Source organism: Ursus americanus, chromosome X (assembly GCF_024610735.1).
Source record: "Ursus americanus isolate L20-20 chromosome X, mUrsAme1.1.p, whole genome shotgun sequence".
NCBI lineage: Eukaryota > Metazoa > Chordata > Mammalia > Carnivora > Ursidae > Ursus > Ursus americanus.
Genome location: NC_142164.1, coordinates 2745903 through 2768366, shown reverse-complemented (window position 1 = coordinate 2768366; position 22464 = coordinate 2745903). Strand labels below are relative to the sequence as shown.

The window sequence follows — 22464 nt, the reverse complement described above, 5'->3', positions numbered from 1 at the left end:
CAACTAACATTTATTCAGCTTTTACTATGAATCAGGTGCTGTGCAAGAATACTGTCTAGTTAGAAAGATGATGCAGACAAGCCCCTGCCCTCAAGATATTCAGTCTAATGAGGAGGCAGATAAAAAACTCTAATACAAATACAACATTTTAATAGTCGGAGCCCCCTCCTCCTGCCACAAGAAAAGCTAAGACTATCTGAATGATTCTTGGAAAGGTTCTATGGAGAAAATAGTATTTAATCTGTGTCTTGAAGAATGAGTTAGGAAAGAAAAAAAAAGAAGAAGAAGAATGAGTAGATCTTCACCAGGCAGGAAAAAAGAAAGGAATAGTCTAGATAGAGCATAAAAAGTTAAGCAGAGACACAAATGGAATAATGATAACTTTGTTTGAATATAGTGGGAATATACTGAAAAGTAAAGGGCAGAGTTGGCCCTAGAGATTGTGCACTTTTCTGGGTGGTTTTATAAGTGCAATGTGTTCCCCTTGCTTCTAGGAATATTATACTTAGGGTAGGTCCCTCATCACAAGACATCAACACTCCATGATACACACCCTCTTTTCTTTGCCCCCCAGCAAACACTACACATTGCCAAGAAGCACTCCAGTTGAGAATTGGATTGATGACCCCAGTGAATAGCACACAGCCTTGGCCAGTTCCCACAGGCTGCAGGCTGCCCACTCCTGGTTCCAATACAGTTCTCTCAGGGAGTGCTTCCCAGCCCCCACCTTGCTGTATCTCACCTTCATCTCCAGGGCCTCTGGCACCTTCTTGCCTTCCCAAGCCCAACTCCGCTTGGTGAAGTAGTTAACAGTGGCAAATTCAATCAGCGCAGAAAATACAAAGGCATAACAGACGGCTATGAACCAATCCATGGCCGTCGCGTATGCCACTTTAGGTAAGGAGTTTCTGGCACTGATACTCAAGGTGGTCATGGTGAGAACAGTGGTGACACCTGGGGAGAGAGAAGATGAGAACCAGTTGCCACTGGAAGACATTTAGAGCATATATGATGAGATCACCAACTTTGACTTATGAGGAGGAGCTATACCCCACTCAAAACAGCCCCTTTAAAGTAACACAGAGAATGTTAACATGGCATGGTTCTACCTGGTAATTACCCCATCCCAGTTATTACAGGAATGGGAAACTCCAGTAAAGCACATCTAAAAGTTCTCTAGCCTCTGCTTAAACATTTCCATTGAAGAACAGCTAATCTACTTCATGGTAAGAACACTTTTTAATTAGAAAACCTTACCTTCTGAGCTGAAACCTGCCTTCCTCTAACTCTTAGCCTACTGACTGATCTCAGAGTTCTTTCTCTGGCAACACAGGAAAGAAAAGCCTGCTCCCTCCTTTCCAGGACTGGCCTTCAGAGAGTTGGAGAGGGTGGCCATGATTCCTCATGAGTCTGTTAATCTCCAGAATGGACATGGCCGCTTCCTTCTTTTGTTTCTCTTCCTTCCCCATTCTGGTAGTTCTCTTCTAAACAACCCAGAATCTGAGCCCAAGACTCAGGATTTTCACTTCGCTTACTGTGGACACTATTCTCCTAATATTGCAACAAAAATTGTAAAAAATTGCACTTTAGTTGCATCACAGTCTAGGTCTTATTGAGTTTTGTGGACAACCAAAGCTATTCCCGTATCTATTTCTTGTGAGTTTTTGTCAAACCAGAGCTTGTTTTTAGATCAATTGATTCTTTTTCTTGGTGGTGTTACTACCCTAAATTTAAGACTTCCCTTTATTCACTTTTAAGTTCTATTAATTTTATTTTTCTAATCTGTATTTTAGATACACATCTGAGCTATATAGTGCTGTGGCTAACAATATAAGCTTTACAATCAGATTGAAAATAGGCTGAAATTCTGGCCATTCCACTTACTAGTAATATGCCTAGAACAGGGTGATTTACCCCACTAAGCTTGTTTATTATGTGTAAAGCGTATGATTATACCAGACTCAGAAATTTGTTGGGGGATCCAATGAGATGATGTTTATAAAGCCCATAGCACAATATATGGCACAGAGTAAACACTCTAGAAATAGTAGCTTCTATAATTAACATTACTCTTATTTTTACTGTTGTTAACAATAATATTGTCATAATTATATAATTAATTATAGTGGTATAATTATAAACACATTTTAAACAACATTATAATAATTTTATAGGAGGAGTTAAGATGGCGGAGGAGTAGGGGTCCCCTTTTTCAGCCGGTCCCCTGAGTCAAGCTGGATAGGTACCAGACCATTCTGAAAACCCACAGAATCAGCCTGAGATGCAGGAAGATACATCTGGATCTCTACAAATGAACATCTCCAGCACTGAGTATTGAGGTACGAAGCGGGGAGCCGTGAATCCATGCACAGATATCGGAAGATAAATGGAAGGAGGAGGGAGCCGCCACCTTCAGGCGCCAGGAAGCGGTAGCCACCTGCACTGGGGAGCAGGCTGACTCTCGGACTGGCAGAGAGTGAGAGAACAGACGGAGACCTTGAGCCAAGGAATGTGCACGACCAGTCTGAAAACCAGAGCTCCAGAGTGGGCATGAACCACACTGAAATGGAGCTCCAGAGCATGCGGGGGCAGCTGGTGGCTGGCGGTGTTAGAAACACAAAGGACAGAGATGTACTGACCATGGAAGTGAGGGCTGGGACGCCGGGTGTGGGGCACACATCCTGGGATGCTGTAGGGATTAGCAGCACCAACAGAAACAGAGTTAAAGTGGCCAGAAGAGCTCAATGAAGAGCAGACTGTAACCTCTCCATTCTGAGACAGAGGCTGGGATTCGGCCACTGCTGCTCTCTCAGAAGAGGCACAGCAAATCGCCAGGGAAAGCCTCCAGAGAACAAAAGCCTGGAAATACCAGCTCACAGTGTGCCCATTCCCATCCCCCCTTGCAGGGGACAGGGAGACTCTACCCAAACAGGGTTGCCTGAGTATCAGTGCAGCAGGCCCCTCCCCCAGAAGGAAGGCTGAAAAATTAAGAAGCCCACATCCCTAAGGTCCCTATAAAACAAGTGTACACTGCATGGGTCCTGGGCTCTGGGCAACCCCGCAACCTCTCCTCATCAGAATGATGAGAAGGAGAAATCCCCCCCCAGCAAAGAAAAGACAATGAGTCTGTGGCCTCTGCCACAGAACTAATGGATATGGATATAACCAAATTATCAGAAATGGGGTTCAGAGTAACAATGGTCAAGATGATGTGTAGACTTGAAACAAATATTAACAAAAATATTAATGAGAATATAGACTTTCTAAGGGTGGAAATGAAAGTGAGTCTGGCAGAAATTAAAAATGCTATGAATCAAATGCAATCTAAACTAGATGCTCTGATGGCCAGGGTAAATGAGGCAGAAGAATAAATCAGCGAATTAGAGGATGGGTTGGTAGAAGAAAAAGCTAAAATAGAAACTTGGCTCAAAAAAATCCAATCTCAAGAATGTAGGTTACGGGAGATTACTGACTCAATGAAACATTCCAATGTCAGAATCATTGGCATCCCCAAGGGGATGGAGAAAAACAGAGGTCTAGAAGAGATATTTGAACAAATTATAGCTGAAAACTTCCCAAATCTAGCAAAGGAAACAAGCATTCATGTCCAAGAGGCAGAGAGGACCCCTCCCAAGCTCAACCATGAAAAACCTACGCCACGTCACGTCACATCATAATGCAATTTGCAAACATTAGATCGAAGGATACGGTATTGAAAGTGGCCAGGGCAAAGAAATTTCTCACGTACCAAGGCAAAGGTATCAGAATTACGTCAGACCTGTCTACACAGACCTGGAATGAGAGAAAAGGTTGGGGGGGGGGGGCATTTTTAAAGCTCTTTCAGAGAAAAACATGCAGCCAAGGATCCTTTATCCAGCAAGGCTGTCATTCAGAATTGATGGAGAGATAAAGACCTTCCAGAATCACCAGTCACTGACCAATTTTGTAACCACGAAAGCAGCCCTACAGGAGATATTAAGGGTGGGGGTCCTATAAAAGTTAAAAGGCCCCAAGAGTGATACAGAACAGAAAGTTACAATCTATAGGAACAAACACTTCACAGGCAACATGGCATCATTAAAATCATATCTTTCAATAATCACTCTCAATGTGAATGGCCTAAATGCTCCCATAAATGCCACAGGGTTGCAGATTGGATAAAAAGACATGACCCATCCATTTGCTGTCTACAAGAGGATCATTTTGAACCAAAAGATACATCCAGACTGAAAGTAAAGGAATGGAATACCATCTTTCATGCCAATGGACCTCAAAAGAAAGCTGGGGTAGCAATTCTCATATCAGAAAGATTGGATTTTAAACTAAAGACTATAGTTAGATATACAGAAGGGCACTATATTATTCTTAAAGGATGTATCCAACAAGTGGATATGACAATTATAAATATCTATACCCCCAACAGGGGAGCAGCTAGATACACAAGCCAACTCTTAACCAAAATAAAGAGACATATAGATAAAAATATGTTAACAGTAGGGGACCTCAACACTCCACTATCAGCAATAGATAGATCACCTAAGCAGAAAATCAACAAAGAAACAAGAACTTTTAATGCCATACTGGAACAGATGGACCTTATCGATATATATAGAACACTATACCCCAGAACCAAAGAATACTCATTCTGTTCTAAAGCCCATGGAACATTCTCAAGAATAGACCATGCTCTGGGTCACAAAATAGGTCTCAACTGATATCAAAAAACTGAAATTATTCCCTGCATATTCACAGACCACAATGCTTTGAAATTGGAACTCAATCACAAGGAAAAATTTGGAAGAAACTCAAACACTTGGAGACTAAGAACTGTCCTGCTCAAGAATGATTTGATAAATCAGGAAATCAAAAATCAATTTAAACAATTTATGGAGACCAACGAGAATGAAAACACAATGGTCCAAAACCTATGGGACACTGCAAAGATGGTCCTAAGGGGAAAATACATAGCCATCCAAGCCTCACTCAAAATAATAGAAAAATCTAAAATGCAGTTTTTATATTCTCACCTCAAGAAGCTGGAACAGCAACAGAGGGACAGGCCTAACCCATGCACCAGAAAGCAGTTGATCAAGATTAGAGCAGAGATCAATGAATTAGAAACCAGGAGCACAGTAGAGCAGATCAACAGAACTAGAAACTGGTTCTTTGAAAGAATAAATAAAATAGATAAGCCACTGGCCAGACTTATTCGAAAGAATAGAGAAAGGACCCAAATTAATAAAATTATGAATGAAAGGGGAGAGATCACAACCAACATTAATGAAATAAGAGGGTTATTAGAAACTTTTATCAACAGCTTTATGCCAATAAATTAAACAATCTGGAAGAAATGGATGCCTTCCTGGAAACCTATAAACTACCAAGACTGAAACAGGAAGAAATTGATTTTTTAAACAGACCAATTAATTATGAAGAGATTGAAGCAGTGATCAAAAACCTTCCAAAAAACAAAACTTCAGGACCTGATGGATTCCCTGGGGAATTCTACCAAACATTCAAAGACGAAATAATACCTAGTCTCCTGAAGCTATTTCAAAAAATATAAACAGAAGGAAAACTACCAAACTCATTCTATGAGGCCAGTATTACCTTGATCCCCAAACCAGACAAAGACCCCATCAAAAAGGAGAATTGCACACCGATATCCCTGATGAATATGGACACCATAATTCTCAACAAGATCCTAGCTAATAGGATCCCACAGTAAATAAAAGGATTATCCATCATGACCAAATGGGATTCATCCCTGGGATGTAAGCGTGGTTCAACATTCACAAATCTATCAGTGTGATAGATCATATCAACAAGAAAAAAGCCAAGAATCATATGATCCTCTCATTTGATGCAGAAAAAGCATTTGACCAAATACAACATCCTTTCCTGATTAAAACCCTTCAGAGTGTAGGGATACAGGGTACCTTCCTCAATTTCATAAAAACCATCTATGAAACGCCTACAGAAAATATCATTCAAACAGGGAAAAGCTGGAAGCCTTTTCCTTAAGATCAAGAACACGACAAGAATGCCCACTCTCACCATTATTATTCAGCATAGTACTAGAAGTCCCTACAACAGGAATCAGACAACAAAAAGGGATAAAAAGTATCCAAATTGGCAAAGAAGAAGTCAAACTGTCTCTCTTTGCAGATGACATGATTCTCCATATGGAAAACCCAAAAGAATCCACTGCCAAACTACTAGAACTTATAGAGCAATTCAGTAATGTGGCAGGATACAAAATCAGTGCTCAGAAATCAGTTGCATTTCTATACACGAACAATGAGACTGAAGAAAGAGAAATTACGGAATCCATTCCATTTACAATTGCACCAAAAATCATACATTATCTTGGAATTAACTTAACCAGAGACGTAAAGGACCTATATTCTAGAAACTACAAATCACTCTTGAAAGACATTGAGGAAGACACAAAAAGATGGAAAAATATTCCATGCTCATGGATCAGAAGGATTAACATAGTTAAAATGTCCATGCTACCCAGAGCAATCTACTCTTTCAATGCTATCCCGATCAAAATACCAAGGACATTTTTCAAAGAAGTGGAACAAACAGCCCTTAAATTTCTGTGGATCCAGAAACGACCACGAATCACCAAGGATTTGTTGAAAAGGAAAAAACAAAGCTGGGGGCATCACAATGCCGGATTTCAAGTTGTACTACAAAGCTGTGATCACAAAGACAGCATGGTACTGGAACAAAAACAGACACATAGACCAATGGAACAGAATAGAGAACCCAGAGATGGACCCTCAGCTCTCTGGGCAACTAATCTTTGATAAAGCAGGAAAAAACATCCAGTGGAAAAAAGACAGTCTCTTCAATAAATGGTGCTGGGAAAATTGGACAGCTACATGCAAAAGAATGAAACTTGACCACTCTCTCACACCATACACAAAGATAAACTCCAAATGGATGAAAGACCTCGATGTGAGACAGGAATCCATCAAAATCCTGGAGGACAACATAGGCAACAACCTCTACGACATCGGCCACAGCAACCTTTTTCATGACACATCTCCAAAGGCAAGAGAAACAAAAGAAAAAATGAACTTGTGGGACTTCGTCAAGATAAAAAGCTTCTGCACAGCCAAGGAAATAGTCAAAAAAAAAATAAGAGGCAGCCCACAGAATGGGAGAAGATATTTGCAAATGACACACACAGATCCAAGGTCTACAAAGAACTTCTCAAACTCAATACATGAGAAACAAATAAACAAATCATAAAATGGGCAGAAGATATGAACAGACACTTTTCCAATGAAGACATACAAATGGCTAATGGACACATGAAAAAGTGTTCAAATCATTAGCCACCAGGGAAATTCAAATCAAAACCACACTGAGATACCACCTTACGCCAGGTAGAATGGCAAAAATAGACAAGGCAAGAAACAACAATTGTTGGAGAGGATGTGGAGAAAGGGGATCCCTCCTACATTTTTGGTGGGAATGCAAGTTGGCACAGCCACTCTGGAAAACAGTGTGGAGGTCCCTTCAAAAGTTAAAAATTAAGCTACCCTATGACCCAGCCATTACACTACTGGGTGTTTACCCCAAAGATACAGACGTAGTGAAGAGAAGGGCCATATGCACCCCAATGTTCATAGCAGCATTGTCCACAATAGCTAAATCATGGAAGGAGCCGAGATGCCCTTCAACAGAAGACTGGATTAAGAAGATGTGGTCCATATATACAATGAAATATTACTCAGCTATCAAAAAGAATGATTTCTCAACATTTGCTGCAACATGGACGGCACTGGAGGAGATAATGCTAAGCAAAATACGTCAAGCAGAGAAAGACAATTTTCATATGGTTTCTCTCATCTATGGAACATAAGAAGTAGGAGGATTGGTAGGGGAAGAAAGGGATAAAGAAAGGGGGGTAATCAGAAGGGGGAGTGAAGCATGGGAGACTATGGACTCTGAGAAACAAACTGAGGGCTTCAGAGTGGAGGGGGGTGGGGGAATGGGATAGGCTGTTGATGGGTAGTAAGGAGGGCATGTTTTGCATGGTGTACTGGGTGTTATATGCAACTAATGAATCATGGAACTTTACATCAAGAACTAGGGATGTACTGTATGGTGATTAACATAATATAATAAAAAATATTATTATAAAAATAATTTTATAATAGTTATCAATAGTATTCTAGCCTCAAATATCTACACTAGAAATTAGAAGTCCTGAGCTCTGCCACTTACTTGTTTTGTATCTTGGGTGTGTTACTTCATCTCTCTGTGCCCCATTCTCCCCATCTATGAATATTTCCTACAGTCTCTATACCCTAGAATTTTGACAAAGCTAATTGTTGTACCCAAAGACATCTAGACTTCAGGAGGAGTGAGTAGTTAGACCCTCTTTCTTAGTGTTAGCATGCTCAAGAGGATGGTGAATGTGGGTCTCGGTCAAGTTGGGCATGGAAGAAGTTCTAATGTGGTGAGATATATCATATAGAAAAGCAAGCAGAGTGGCGTAGTTAAGCTGGCCAAGCAGTAGGGGGCCATGAACTTGCCTTGTCCTTCAAATACAACTAGACCAACATTCAACTATTTTAAACAATGAGGAAGATGTTCTTGGATGGAGAGAATGTGGCACATGTGAGGCTTATCTTGACAAAGAAATCAAAGCACACCTACATAGAGGTCCGAACACTCCCCACTACATGCAAGTAGCAACTCTGTGGAGGAAGGACCAGTTGGAAAGAGCCAGCAAAACACAACAGCAGAGTGTACACAGCATACACAAGAAACATTTCCTAAAGGTTTTGTTGCTATTGCTGTTGTTGTTATTGCTGTTTTTCTTGGTTTCTTTTCTTTTGTTTTTTTTCTATCCTCCTTTCTTTTCTGGACACAATGACTAGACAGAGAAATTACCCCAGAAGAAAGAACAGAAGGTAATACTCACTGCCAGGGATTTAATTAATAGGGATATAAGTAAAATGTCTGAAATAGAATTTAAAACGATTATAAAGATAGTAGCTGGGCTTGGAAAAAGCATAAAAGACACTAGAGAATCCGTTACTACAGAAATAAAAGAACTAAAAATCTAATGGGGTCAAAATTATAAATGCTATTACTGAGAGGCAGTCATAAATAGAGGATTTAACAGCAAGGATTAATGAGGCAGAAGAGAGAGTCAGCAATATAAAAAACAAAATGATGGAAAATAAAGAAGTGGAAAAGAAGAAACACAAAAACTGGATCATGAAGGGAGACTTCGAGAATTCAGCAATTCCATAAAGTGAAATAATATCTGGATAATAAGGGTCCCTGAAGATGAAGAGCAGAAGAGAGGGACAGAAGGCTTATTTGAATAAACTACAGCTGAGAACTTCCCTGACCTGAGGGAGGAAACAGACTTTTAAGTCCAGGAGTCACAAAGAACCCCCACCCCAAAATCAATAAAAACACCTTGAAATATAATAGTGAAACTTCGAAATTTCAAAGAAAAAGAGAAAGTCCTGAAAGTAGCTTGGGACAAGAGGTCCTTAACATACAAGTGTAGACGACACATAAAGCTGACAGCAGACCTGTCCATAGAGACCTGGCAGGCCAGAAAGGTCAGGCATGATATATTTGATGTGCTAAATGGAAAAAATATGCAGCCAAAAATATTGTATCCAGCAAGGCTGGCAGTAAGTATAGAAGAAGAGATAGTTTCCAGTATAAACAAAAACTAAAGGAATTAGTGAACATTAACCAGCCCTGCAAGAAATATTAAAGGGGATCCTATCAGTGAAGAGAGTGCCCAAACATAACAAAGACCAGAAAGGAACAGAGACAATCTATAGGAACAGTGACCTTACAGGTAATACAATGGCACTAACTTCATTATCTTTCAGTAATTACTCTGAATGTAAATGGACTAAATGCTCCAATCAAAAGATACAGGGTATCAAAATGGATTTTAAAAAAAAGCCCCATCAATATTCTGCTTAGAAGAAAATCATTTTAGACCCAAAGACACCACCAGATTGAAAGTGAGGGGGTGGAGAACCATTTATCATGCAAATGGGCATCAAAAGAAACCTTACATCAGACAAATTAGATTTTAAACCAAAGATTGTAATAAGAGATAAGAAGGACACTATATCATAATAAAAGGGTCTTATCCAACAAGATCTAACAATTATAAATATTTATGCCCCTAACATGGAAGCAGCCAAATAAATAAATCCATTAATAACAAAATTAAAGAAACACATTGCTAATAATACAATAATAGAAGGGGAATTTTACACCCTACTGACATCAATGGACAGGTCATCTCAAATGAAGATCAACAAGGAAACAAGGGCTTTGAATGACACACTGGACCAGATGGACTTAACAGATATATTCAGAGCATTTCATCTCAAAGCAGTAGAATCCACATTCTTCTCAAGAGCACATGGAACATTCTCCAGAATAGATCACGTACTGGGTCACAAATCAGGTCTCTATCACTACAAAAATGATTGAGATTATTCTGTGCATATTTTAGACCACAGTGCTTTAAAACTTGAAGTCAACTACAATAAAAAATTTGGAAGGACCACAAATATACAGAGGTTAAAGAACATCCTACTAAAGATTGAATGGGTCAGCCAGAAAATTAAAGAAAAAATTACTTATTTGTTTGTTTGTTTATTTATTTAAGATTTTATTTATTTATTTGACACACACACAGAGAGAGAGTGAGTACAAGCAGGGAGAGCGACAGCCAGAGGGAAAGGAAAAGCCCAATGTGGGGCTCAATCCCAGGACCCTGGTATCATGACTAGAGCTGAAGGCAGATGCTTAACTGACTGAGCCACCCAGGTGCCACAAGAAGAACTAAAAAATATATATATACATAGTAACAAATGAAAATGAAAATGGAAACATGAGAGTTCAGAAACTTTGGGTTGAAGCAAAGGCAGTCCTAAGAGGGAAGTATATAGCAATACAGGCCTTTCTCAAGAAACAAGAAAAGTCTCAAATACACAACCTAAAGAAGCTGGAAAGAGAATAGCAAATAAAGCCTAAATCCAGTAGTAGTACATTACTGAATATGACCCAGTCACCCATTTCTTCTTACAACCCCTTTCTCCCAAACTCTCCTAACTCTCCAAGTCTGCTGCTCTATGACCAGCAGATTCACCTATATTCTCAACCTCTTCTTCAAATGCACAACCTCTTTTGATCTTAACTAAAACCTGACTCTCATACTGAGTGTACTAGTTTCTGTTCTCAAAACATGGTTGATCATTCAGAATCAAGAACTCAACAGATAGAGGTACATATTCTCCTTGATCTCTAGTATTCCTTAGAAATTGCACTATCATAGTCTTATGGTAATCTGTGCTTCTGTGAGATTTCTACCATCTGGTAATATCCCTCTTCAGCCTTTCTCATAGGTATTGTCTATAGAATACTTCCATCAACCCAAAGTTTCCTTTGAGACCATTCCATCCCCTCCTTGTTCCCAGGTAACCACTCTTCTACTTTCTTGGTTAGATTTTTCCCCCCTAGAGTTTCATACATATTATACAGTATGTACTCATTAGTGTCTGGCTTTCCTCACTCAGCATAGTTTTCTTTAGGTTCATTCATGTTGTTGCACTTATCTTTAGTTCATTACTGTTAATTTCAGACTAACATTCCACTGCATTGATATAACAATTTGTTTATCCATTCACCTATTAATGGACATCTGGACTGTTTCCAATGTTCAACTATTATGAATAAAGCTGCTGGGAAGATTTACATCTAAGTCTTTGTATGATCATATGTTTTCATTTTCCTTAGTAAACACCTAGGGGTGGAAATACATGATTATATTATAAGCATGTGTTTAACTATAGGAGACTGCCAGTTTTCTAAAGTGTTTGTACCATTTAATATTCCCATTAGATGTATGGGTTTCAGTCAGCATGAACAATTGACTTATGAAAATTAAATATTAATTGGTACCTTAACACATTTCCTTGACAATGAAAGTCCTTGGAACATTTTATCTCCATCTCAACTTATATACACTACATTATGGTCCAGTCTTTTACTCTAAATATATTGTATGTCCAATAAGCCACTATTATCATTTTATACATTCAATAGTCATTTAGCATTTCCCATATAGTTATTATTTTCACTTTTAAAATTCATTTTAAACCTTCCTTCTCGGATAATTTTCCCTTTGCTTGAAGAACTCCCTTTAGTGAGGGTTTGATGATAATGAATTTTTAGTTTGTTTTTTGTCTGAAAGGGTACTTATTGTTTCTGTTGAAGTCAGGGTAGTCTGTTTATTATTACTTTAAAGGCAATGTACTTTTTTCTGGGCTACTTTAAAGATTCCTGGCTCTCTCTTTTTGTTTGTTTGTTTCCAAAAGTTGCACTATAATGTGTCTCTGTTTGTTTTTTAATTATCCTACTTGGGTTCATAGAGCTTTTCATAATTGTGCCTTTATGTCCTTTATCAGGCTTGGACAGGATTCAGCCACTGTCTCTTCAAAAATTGCTTCTATACCATCTCTCAGTTTTCTTCTAGGAATCGAATTACTTCTGTGATAGACCTTTTCAATAAATCATATACTGTTTCTCTCTGGGCCTCATTCTATTTCTTTTTTTTTTAAATAAAGATTTTATTTATTTATTTGACAGAGAGAGAGGCAGTGAGAGAGGGAACACAAGCAGGGGGAGTGGGAGAGGGAGAAGCAGGCTTCCTGCTGAGCAGGGAGCCTGATGCAGGGCTCAATCCCAGAACGCTGGGATTACACCTGAGCCGAAGGCAGACACTTAACAACTGAGCCACCCAGGTGCCCCTGGGCCTCATTCTAAATATTTTTTCAGTTCACAGGTTTTCCCTTCAATTGTATCTAAACCACTGAGTTTTTATCTATATTTTCAAGTTTTAGAATTTCCACTGTGCTTACTCTCTCATGTGCTCTTTCTCTCAACACAAACACACTGTCTATGATAGAATTATCATGTTAGTTTCACCTGCTTAAACGTGTTCATCATAGCTCTTTGAAAGTTTGATAACTCAAATATCTGGAGTTTTAGTAGGTCAATATTTTTTAATTGAGTTATAAATTATATACAATAAAACAGAAATTGTTGTACATTTCAAATTGCTTGGGCAAATGTACACAGTTGTATAACTACTACCCCAATGAAGATATAGAATATTCTACCAAACCAACAAATGCCCTTATACTCATTTTCAATCAATCCACTGCCCCAGAGCTTTGGTTTCTAACACCGTAGCTTAGTTTTTTGTCTGTCTTAGAATTTCATGTAAATGAAATCATATATTATATACTATTTTGTGTCTGGCTTCTTAGTTTGACATAATTTTTTAGATTCACTTATACTGTTATGTGAATCAATGGTTGTCAATGCACTGTATGAATACACCATAATATAAACACTCATTCACTTGTTGATGTATATCTGGATATTTTCCAGTTTGGGATTTTATGAATAAAGTAATTATTCATGACCATTCTTGTATAAGCCTTTTATATATATTTTCATTTCACTTGGGTATGAAGTGAAACACCTAGATTTTAGCATTAATGTATTAACTTTATAAGAAATAGCCAAACTGTTTTTCCTATGTGGTTGTACCATTTTACATCCTCACCAGCAGTGTATGAGAATTCCATGTGTTCCTCAACTTCACAAATATTTGGAATTGTCAGTCTCTTTAATTTTAGCCACTCTAGTGTTTATAAAGTGATGTCTCCATGTAGTTTTAATTTATATTTTCCTGATATAAAATGATGTTAAATATCTTTTCATGTTCTTATGGGGCATTTACATATCAGTGAAATGTCTGTTCATGTATTTTTCCAATTTTTAAAATTAGATTCTTTGTATTTTTATCATTGAATTTAAGGATCTCTTTATATTTTTCAAATAGATGCTTTGTCAATCTGTACATATATAAAATATATTCTTCTAGTCTATTGCTTGCCTTTTTGTTCTCTTACTGTTATTCTTTGATGACTGGTAATTTTTAATCTTGATGACGTCCAATTTATTGTTTTATTCTTCACTTATTTTTTTTTGTATACTAAGGAGTTTCTGCCTTCCAAAGGTTACAAAGACATTGTCTTATATTTAGTTCTAAGAGCATGACATTTTTAGCTTCTATATTTAAGCCTATAATCAATCTCCAGTTAATTCTCTGCAATGCCACCTCTGTCATAAATCAAGTTTTTATATATGTGGGTCTATCTTTACTTTCTCTATAGTGTTTATTTTTCTTTCTTTTGTGCCTATAACATACACTCTAAATTTCTATAGCTTTTTAATCATTTTTGACATCTTGGGGGGCAAGTCTCTTCACTTTGTTCTTTTTTTTAAAAAGATTTATTTATTTATTTTAGAGAGAGAGAGAGAGAGAGAGAATGCAAGCAGAGAGGGGGAAGGTGGAGAATCTCCAGCAGACTCCCTATTGAGTGTGGAGCCCAACACGGGCTCACTTTCACCACCCTGAGACCATGACTTGAGCCAAAATCAAGTCAGATGCTTAACCAACTGAGCCACCCAGGTACCCCCACTTTGTTCTTATTTAGGAGGATATTGGCTATTCTTGGCTCTTTTTTCTTTTATAAAAAGTCTGCAATCATTTTTTGAATTAATGTTTTATGTTGGAGGTTCTTACATCAATGCAGTTAGTGTTAACTATGAACTCTAAACTCATGTGAACCCAAGTTTAAATTAAAAAATAAATTCTTAAGGAATCCTACATTTTACACAGAACCCAGGCCAAAACAGACATTATGCTTTATTGTCTCCTTGCACTGATTACTGTATTTTTCTTTTAAAGATTGTATTCATTTATTTGTCAGAGAGAGAGAGAGAGAGAGAGTGAGCACGAGCAGGGGAAGTGGCAGGCAGCGGGAGAAGCAGGCTCCCTGCTGAGCAAAGAGCCCACTGCAGGACTCAATCCCAGGACCCTGGGATCATGGCCTGAGCCAAAGACAGATGCCTAACCGACTGAGCCACCTGGGCATCCTGATTACTGTATTTTTCTAGTGCTTTTTCTAGGGCATAATCCTTCAGTGGTATTGGATTTATGGGATGAATCCTTGTATTCATTTCCCATGGTTTATGTAAAAAATTACCACAAATTTAGTGGCTTAAAGTAACACAAATATTTTTTTCTTACACTTTTGGAGGCCAGAAGTCTGGCAGTTTTATGGGCCCCTTCCTCCTCTTTTAAACCCAACAGCATAGCATATTCAAATCTCTTCAGCTTCCTTCATCACATCACCTTTTGCTCTGTAGTCAAATACCTTTTTGCCTACCTCTTATAAGGACACTTGTGATTTATATTTATTAGCCATATAATTCAGGATAATCGCTCCATCACAAGATCCTTAGTGCACATTTGCAACACCCCTTTTGCCACATAAGGTAACATTCACAAGTTCCAGAGATCAGGACATGAATATATTTGGGAGCTATTATTTAGTCTACCACAGCCCTAGTTCTAATCCTAAACTTCACTCAGGCTCAAAGCCTTTCTTGTGTAAACTTAAAACTCAAAATCTTATTTACCAAGACTAGTAGTCCATTTTCCAGCTATAACAGTATCAGTTCATGTGATTAACACTCTAATTTTTAGTTCCCTCTTCCATTTGGGTCCCTGAGTATTTCCTTTAATTTCTAGCAGCCCACATATTTAAAAAGAATGTTTTCTATGTTTTATCTAACTTTTCTAGGATTTTGTAGAGGAAGACTTTTCAGGGTATGTAGTTTGTTATATTTTTAAGAATTGTTGACTCCTATATACATTCTGCTCCCTCCACTTCACTAGAACTGTTCAAGATCACTAACAACAAAGCATACAGTTTCCATCTGCATCTTGCCTAAAAACACAGAATTTACACCAGATGATTATTCCCTGCTTCTTGAAACATTCTCCTCTTGATTTCCATGATATCACACCTTTCTTGTTTTTCCCCCCCTACTTTACAGGTTACTCTTGCTCTTTCTCTACTACAATTTCTTCTACCTGACCTAAAATGCTGCTTCTTTCTAAAACATCATTTACTATTTTAACTACATAGTATAGCTTCAGGATATTGGTAGGAAATATCGGCCTTCTGTGTGGGTATGTAGTATGTGCCTCACAGTTACCACTGCCATGGAGGCAGTTTAGTAGACCAAAAAGAGTGAATATTTGTCTCCTAAAATTTTTTACAGTGGGGAAAACAGGCAGAAAATGTTTTATATGTTTTAAGTCTCCCAGAGAAAAATGCTAATGATATACAAATCTCTTTTTAGACATCAGTAACTTTCTATTAAAGAAAATTTCCCTGATTGTAGGTACTATTGAAAAATCCTTCAAACTTTGTGTAGCCTTTACTGATAATTTGTACTTTCAAAAAAGCTAGAGGAGAAACAGCAATGTCAGATACAAAAAAAAAATGGATCATAAAATAGCACCCAATCCACTTCTCTGTTGTCAACTTAGTTTCCCACTTGTCACCTTTTCCAGCTCTGCCCACTAATTTCCTCTTTTTCACCGAAGGCTCAGTCCCTCCCCAGTTCCTGAAGCAAACCTGACTGAGAAAAGAAGCATTTTAGTAACCTTACTACTCCAACACTCTTTTCCCACCTTTTTCTTAAGAATTCAGTTGCTTGAAACACCAGGATCTGATGACTCAATTACTAATGCTGGGCCCAGGCATTGCTCGCATCCACTCTCCTTATACCTACTACGACAGTCCATCATAAGACTTTGCCAATGCCTTCATCTGCTCATTCTCCATAAAACAACACTCACCAAAGACCGTGCGGGCAGGGACAGACTCTCTGTTGAGCCAGAAAGACACTTGTGACAGAATGACAGTCATGATACATGGCAAGTAGGTCTGGATCACAAAGTAGCCAATTTTTCGCTTGAGATGGAAGTGAGTTGTCATGACGACATATTCTCCTGGAGAGAGAAAAATTAGGCAATATATAGCTGACTAAACATTGTTAAATCAAGGTGGGTCCCAATTCAGTTCACTAAGTTCTTTAATCTTATATTCAAAACAAGACATTCCAGCACCTCCCCGGTTCACATAACCAGATCTCTTTAATAATCATGAAGTAGTGCATTTTTATGCAAAAATATATGCTAACACTATACCAACACAGCTTGCTCAGAGCAATTTTGACACAGATTCATTCAAATAAATAAGTATCTTAAATAATAATAAATAACAGTCTCATCTACAGCATTTGCTATGTGATTGGCACTCTTCTGGCACTTTAACATTTAACGTCTTAAAATACTTACTGTTTATAACAATGTTATAAGGTGGATACCACTGTTATCCTCATTTTATAGTCCAAGAAACTGAGGCAAAGAGAGATTGAGGAATTTTACAAGGTTATCCAGCTACTAAGCAGTGGAGTCTGAATTCAAGGCCACATGGGTTAGTTCCACAGCTTATGCAATTTAACCACAATGCTCTGCTGTTTGAGTGGACTCAGAGTTAGAACCAAAAGTTCATATAGCAAAATGTGGGCTGGCCTGTATCACCCCACTCTAAAACAAGAATGAACACTTATTTAGCTCTTATTATATGCCAAACAACTTTGAGCATTTTGTCTCTGCCCTTCATCTCTCCCCCTCTCTCTCAAATAAATAAAAAAATTTAAGAAATATCTTCTGCCTAGGTTTCCTACTTTTATGGGTTGAATTGTGTCTCCCAGAAAGATATGGTGAAGTCCTAACCATGAGTGCTTCAGAATGTAACCTTCTTGAGAAAAAAAGGTTGTTGCAGGTATAATTAATTAAGATGAGGTCATACTGGAGTAAGATGGTCCCTAATCCACTATGACTGATGTTCGTACAAAAGGAAGACAGACACACACAGGGAGATATATGATCATGTGGAATATTTGATATATAAAATATATAACAAATATTCATAAATTAATTATATTTTGTATATCTGAAAGACAAAGCAAGTGGACTTTTCAAAAAATTATCAAATCAAGCATTTGTTTTAAATAACTGAATATATTTTCTTTAATCTTTTTTTCTAGCCTCTTTCTTTCAATTTCTGTTTTCCTATCTCATTTCCAAAGAAGCAAAGAGCATGCCTAAAATGAGGAGATGGTGAAGTAGGACATCCCTGGCTCAGGTATCCCATCACAAATACATGGATTAGCAACTATTTACAGACAATAATACCTTTGTGAAAATCCCAGAACCAGGGAGTAAAACTAAATCACCCTCTTGGAGCACAAAATCCAAGAAAAGCCACGTTAGAAATGTAAGAGAAGTGGCTTCACTTCACCACCTACTTCCCTCTCCCAGGCCAGCCCAATGTAGCACCTAGAGGGTTCCTCTGGGTCTATGGTTTCTCCAGTGGTAAATGGAGAGCCTAAGGCAGATATCCCGTTTCCCCCAGCATTCCAGAGCATTCCCCCCTTGCCTCATGGGGAATACTGGGGGAATCAACAGGGCTAGACCATTTGGGGTCAACTAGTAACAAAGAAGGGGTGGTGGTGAAACTTACAGCCATCTGTGCTTGGATCTCAGCGGTGATACCAGGTCCTGCTAGCAAATTTGCCAGATCAGAGTCTAGCCAGCAGTCTGTCCCCAACTGTACAGGAAACCCAACCTCTCAAAGCAGCCTGCAGCTCTGGCAAACAGATGAGTACAGGCAGAGGTACTGCCCAACAGCAGAGTTTGGACCAACAACACAACTCCAGCAGAGGCCTTACCCAATGGTGGTAGTCTAGACAAAAGGATCATCATACCGCTTGGTGTCCTGGTGCCCTCACCCAACAAAATGGAGACCTCTACAGGCGTAAAACACTCTGGCTATCCTGCCTGGGGGTCATGGTTACCCCCAACTACCAAAATGGAGACCTCCACAGGTCAAAACCCCTGGCTGTACTGCTGAGAGGGGTAAGGGGGTCATGGCACTCCAACCACCAAAATGGTGACTTCTGTGAGTTGAAACAGGCCCACTGTAATACCTGGGGATCCCTGCCCCCAAGCAGTAGAACATGCCAGGGTTAACCTGTGTTTCAAAACAGTGTGGTACCCAACTACTGCAAGTAGCTAGTCCCGCATGCAACAGAGGCCCCCTGTGGCCCTGCTGAACAGTGGAGCATGGACCACTGAATCATGAATAGAAAATCTAAACAGATCAATATGGTGCAAGGAGATATAATCAGTAATTAGCACCTACCAACAAAGAAAAGCCCAGGACAAAATACCTTCATGGGTAACCAAACATTTAAAGAAGAATAAATGCCAGTCTTCCTTAAAATCTTCCAAAAAATTGAAAAGGAGAAAATGCTTCCAAACTCATTTTAGAAGGCTAGAATTGCCCTGACACCAAAACCAGATAGACTTAGAATTAAAGAAAATTACAGCTGACTCTTAAACAATGCTGGGGTTAGTGGCACCAAAGACCCACACAATGGAAAATCTGCCTATAACTTCTGACTCCCCCAAAATTTAACTACTAATAACCTACTGTTTACCAGAAGCCTTACCAATAACAGTGGATTAACACACATTTTGTATGTTATAAGTATCATATACTATATTCTTACAATAAAGTTAGGAAAAAGAAAATGTTATTAAGAAAATCATAAGGAAGAGAAAATACATTTATGGTACTGTATTTATTGATACTGTAAGTTTACCTCATCTATTTATAAGACAAACCATCTGTTAGTACCTACATCAATATTGTCTTATATAATACAAAACACTGTAAATGCTATACACGTTACTGACATTAGACATCAAAAATGAAAATATGTGAAAAACAAATTAATATTTATTTACAAATATAACAATTCATGCTTTGATATCAAAGAAGCAGCAATATGATTGCTTTATGGTAGCCTCGTATAATCAATATAATTGCTTCATGGTGGCTTAGCCCATAGACTGATGAATGAATCATCATAAAATTTTTATGGCATACAGTATTACATTCATATTCATAATATGGTATTGGAAACATTGTTACTTTAAGAAAAACACTTGCCCGTTATGATAGGCTGATAAGCATTGTCTCCAATTAGAAGAGAGAATTACTGTATGGTAATGTAATTCTTTGAAAGCAAAGTTATAAAACAAAAGACATTATTAATTTTTATATTAAATATCACTCACTTTATGCCTATGTAAGGATCACATATTCACTTCCATACAAGTCTCACACATGATGTTCTTCATAATGAATATTTAGGTGGTGATGATGACACAAAAATGTCTCATACAATTCTTGTGGTACAGTTATTAGATATTCATATGAGGACACAAACACACAACAGATAATAAGTTTATTAACTGTATGCCATGATGATTATTTACTATTCATTAAGTGGAACTGAATTATCGTAAAGGTCTTCATCCTCCTTGTCTTCCGGTTGAGTGGGTGGAGGAAGAAGAGCAGGAATTGGTCTTGCTGTCTCAGGGGTGGCAGAGATAGAAGTGGTGGAGGAGATAGAGGGAGGGAGGAGAGACAGTCACACTCAGCATAACTTTACAAAAATACACCGTAATGTCTGTCTGACTTGTTTTTGCTTTCTCATTTCTCTAAAAACATTTTTATATGGCACCAATCCTTCTTCCACCACTTGGTTTAGTTTCAGTGCCCATATCATAGAAGGGTCCATGTCATAAAAAAATGTCAAAAGCTGTCTTGAATAATTCAAATCCTTCTTCTTCCATATTGTCTAATGTCAATTTGTTTTCTGGCACAACTTCTACATCTTCTTCCTCATTGTCTGGCATTGGTTCAGAAGCACTCATCTCCATCAAGTTGTCTTCTATTAATTCTTCAGATGTGGTGTCTGTTAGCTCCCGAATTTCTCCAAGATCAGTATCTTGAAACCCTTCAATCCCCACTTTTATTTTTTACCATATCACAGTCTCTTTCATTATTTCTTTGGTTCTATCATACATCATGTGAAGTCATGCACAACATCTGGACACAGTTTTCTCCAGCAGGAATTTATTCAGACTTGATGGCTGTCATGGCTTGTTCTGTAACAATGATGGCATCTTAAGTGTTACAATCCCTCCAGGTTTTCATGTTGTTCTCTATATTGGGGTTCTCCTGCATAGGGTTGATGATCTTTTACATAGAGTACCATGTATAATGAAACTTAAAGGTCCTTGTGACCTCCTGATGCAGAGGCTGAATTAGAGGTGTTATGTTTGGGGGTAAGTAGACCACTTCAGTACTTTTGGTATTGAACTTATGGGTTTCTGGGTGGCCAGTTGCATTGCCCAATATCAAAAGAACTTCAAAAGGCAATCTCTTACTGACAAGATACTTCCTGACCTCAGGGACAAAATATTGATGGAACCAATCCAGAAAAAGTGTTTGCATTGTCCAGGCCTTCTTGTTGAACAACAAAAAGACTGGCAGCTGGTGTTTATCTTTTCCCTTCAAGGTTGGAGGGTTAGCAGTTTTATAGATAAGGGCAGTCCTGATCATAAACCTGACTACATTTACACACAACAGTAGAGTTAGTCTGTCCTTCCTTTCCTTAAGTCCTGGCATTCACTTCTCTTCCTTACTAATAAGTGTCTTTTGTGGCATTTTCCCCAGTATAGGGCACTTCCATCTGCATTAGAAACCTGTTCAGACAGATATCTTTTTTCCTTGATGATTTTTTAATGGTGTCTGGGAACTTATCTGCTGCCTTTTGGTTGGCAAAAGCTGTTTTTCCCCAAAGATACAGATGTAATGAAAAGAAGGGACATACACACCCCAGTGTTCATAGCAGCAATGTTCACAATAGCCAAACTGTGGAAGGAGCTGAGATGACCTTCAACAGATGAATGGATAATGAAAATGTGATCCATATATACAATGGAATATTATTCAGCCATCAGAAAGGATGAATACCCACAATTTGCATCGACATGGATGGAACCAGAGGGGATTATGCTAAGTGAAATAAGTCAAGCAGAGAAAGACAATTATCATGTGGTTTCACTCATATGTGGAACATAAGGAATAGAATGGAGGACATTAGGGGAAGGGAGGGAAAACTGAAGGGGGGGAAATCAGAGGGGGAGATGAACCTTGAGAGACTATGGAGTCTGGGAAACAATCTGAGGGTTTCAGAGGGGAGGGGGTGGAGGGATAGATTAGCTCAGTGATGGTTATTAAGGAGGGCACGTGTTGTAATGAGCACTGTCTGTTTTGCGCAAATAATGAATCATGGAACACTACATCAAAAACTAATGATGTACTATATGGTGACTAACATAATAAAAAAAGGGGAAAAAAACTCTTTCAAAAGTATCAAACCATCCTTTGCTGGTATTAAGTTCCCCAACTTTAGATTCCTTTTACTTTAAATTGTCGTATAATGACTTCACTTTTTCTTGATTCATATTAGAGTCTATATATATATATATATATATATATATATATATATATATATATATATACATAT

At 38.2% G+C, this 22464-nt stretch overlaps 1 protein-coding gene across 1 annotated transcript in view; it reads right to left on the bottom strand.

The window, feature by feature from the left end:
* The window catches only part of GABRA3 (gamma-aminobutyric acid type A receptor subunit alpha3), a 371590-nt gene that overhangs the window by 26499 nt on the left and 322627 nt on the right, over positions 1 to 22464 (bottom strand). Inside the window, exons 8-9 of the mRNA XM_045788814.2 lie at positions 16808 to 16960; positions 743 to 954 (exon numbers count right to left, since the gene is read on the bottom strand). Of these exons, the coding sequence (XP_045644770.1) occupies positions 743 to 954; positions 16808 to 16960 (365 nt within the window). The remainder of the gene's footprint in view (positions 1 to 742; positions 955 to 16807; positions 16961 to 22464) is intronic.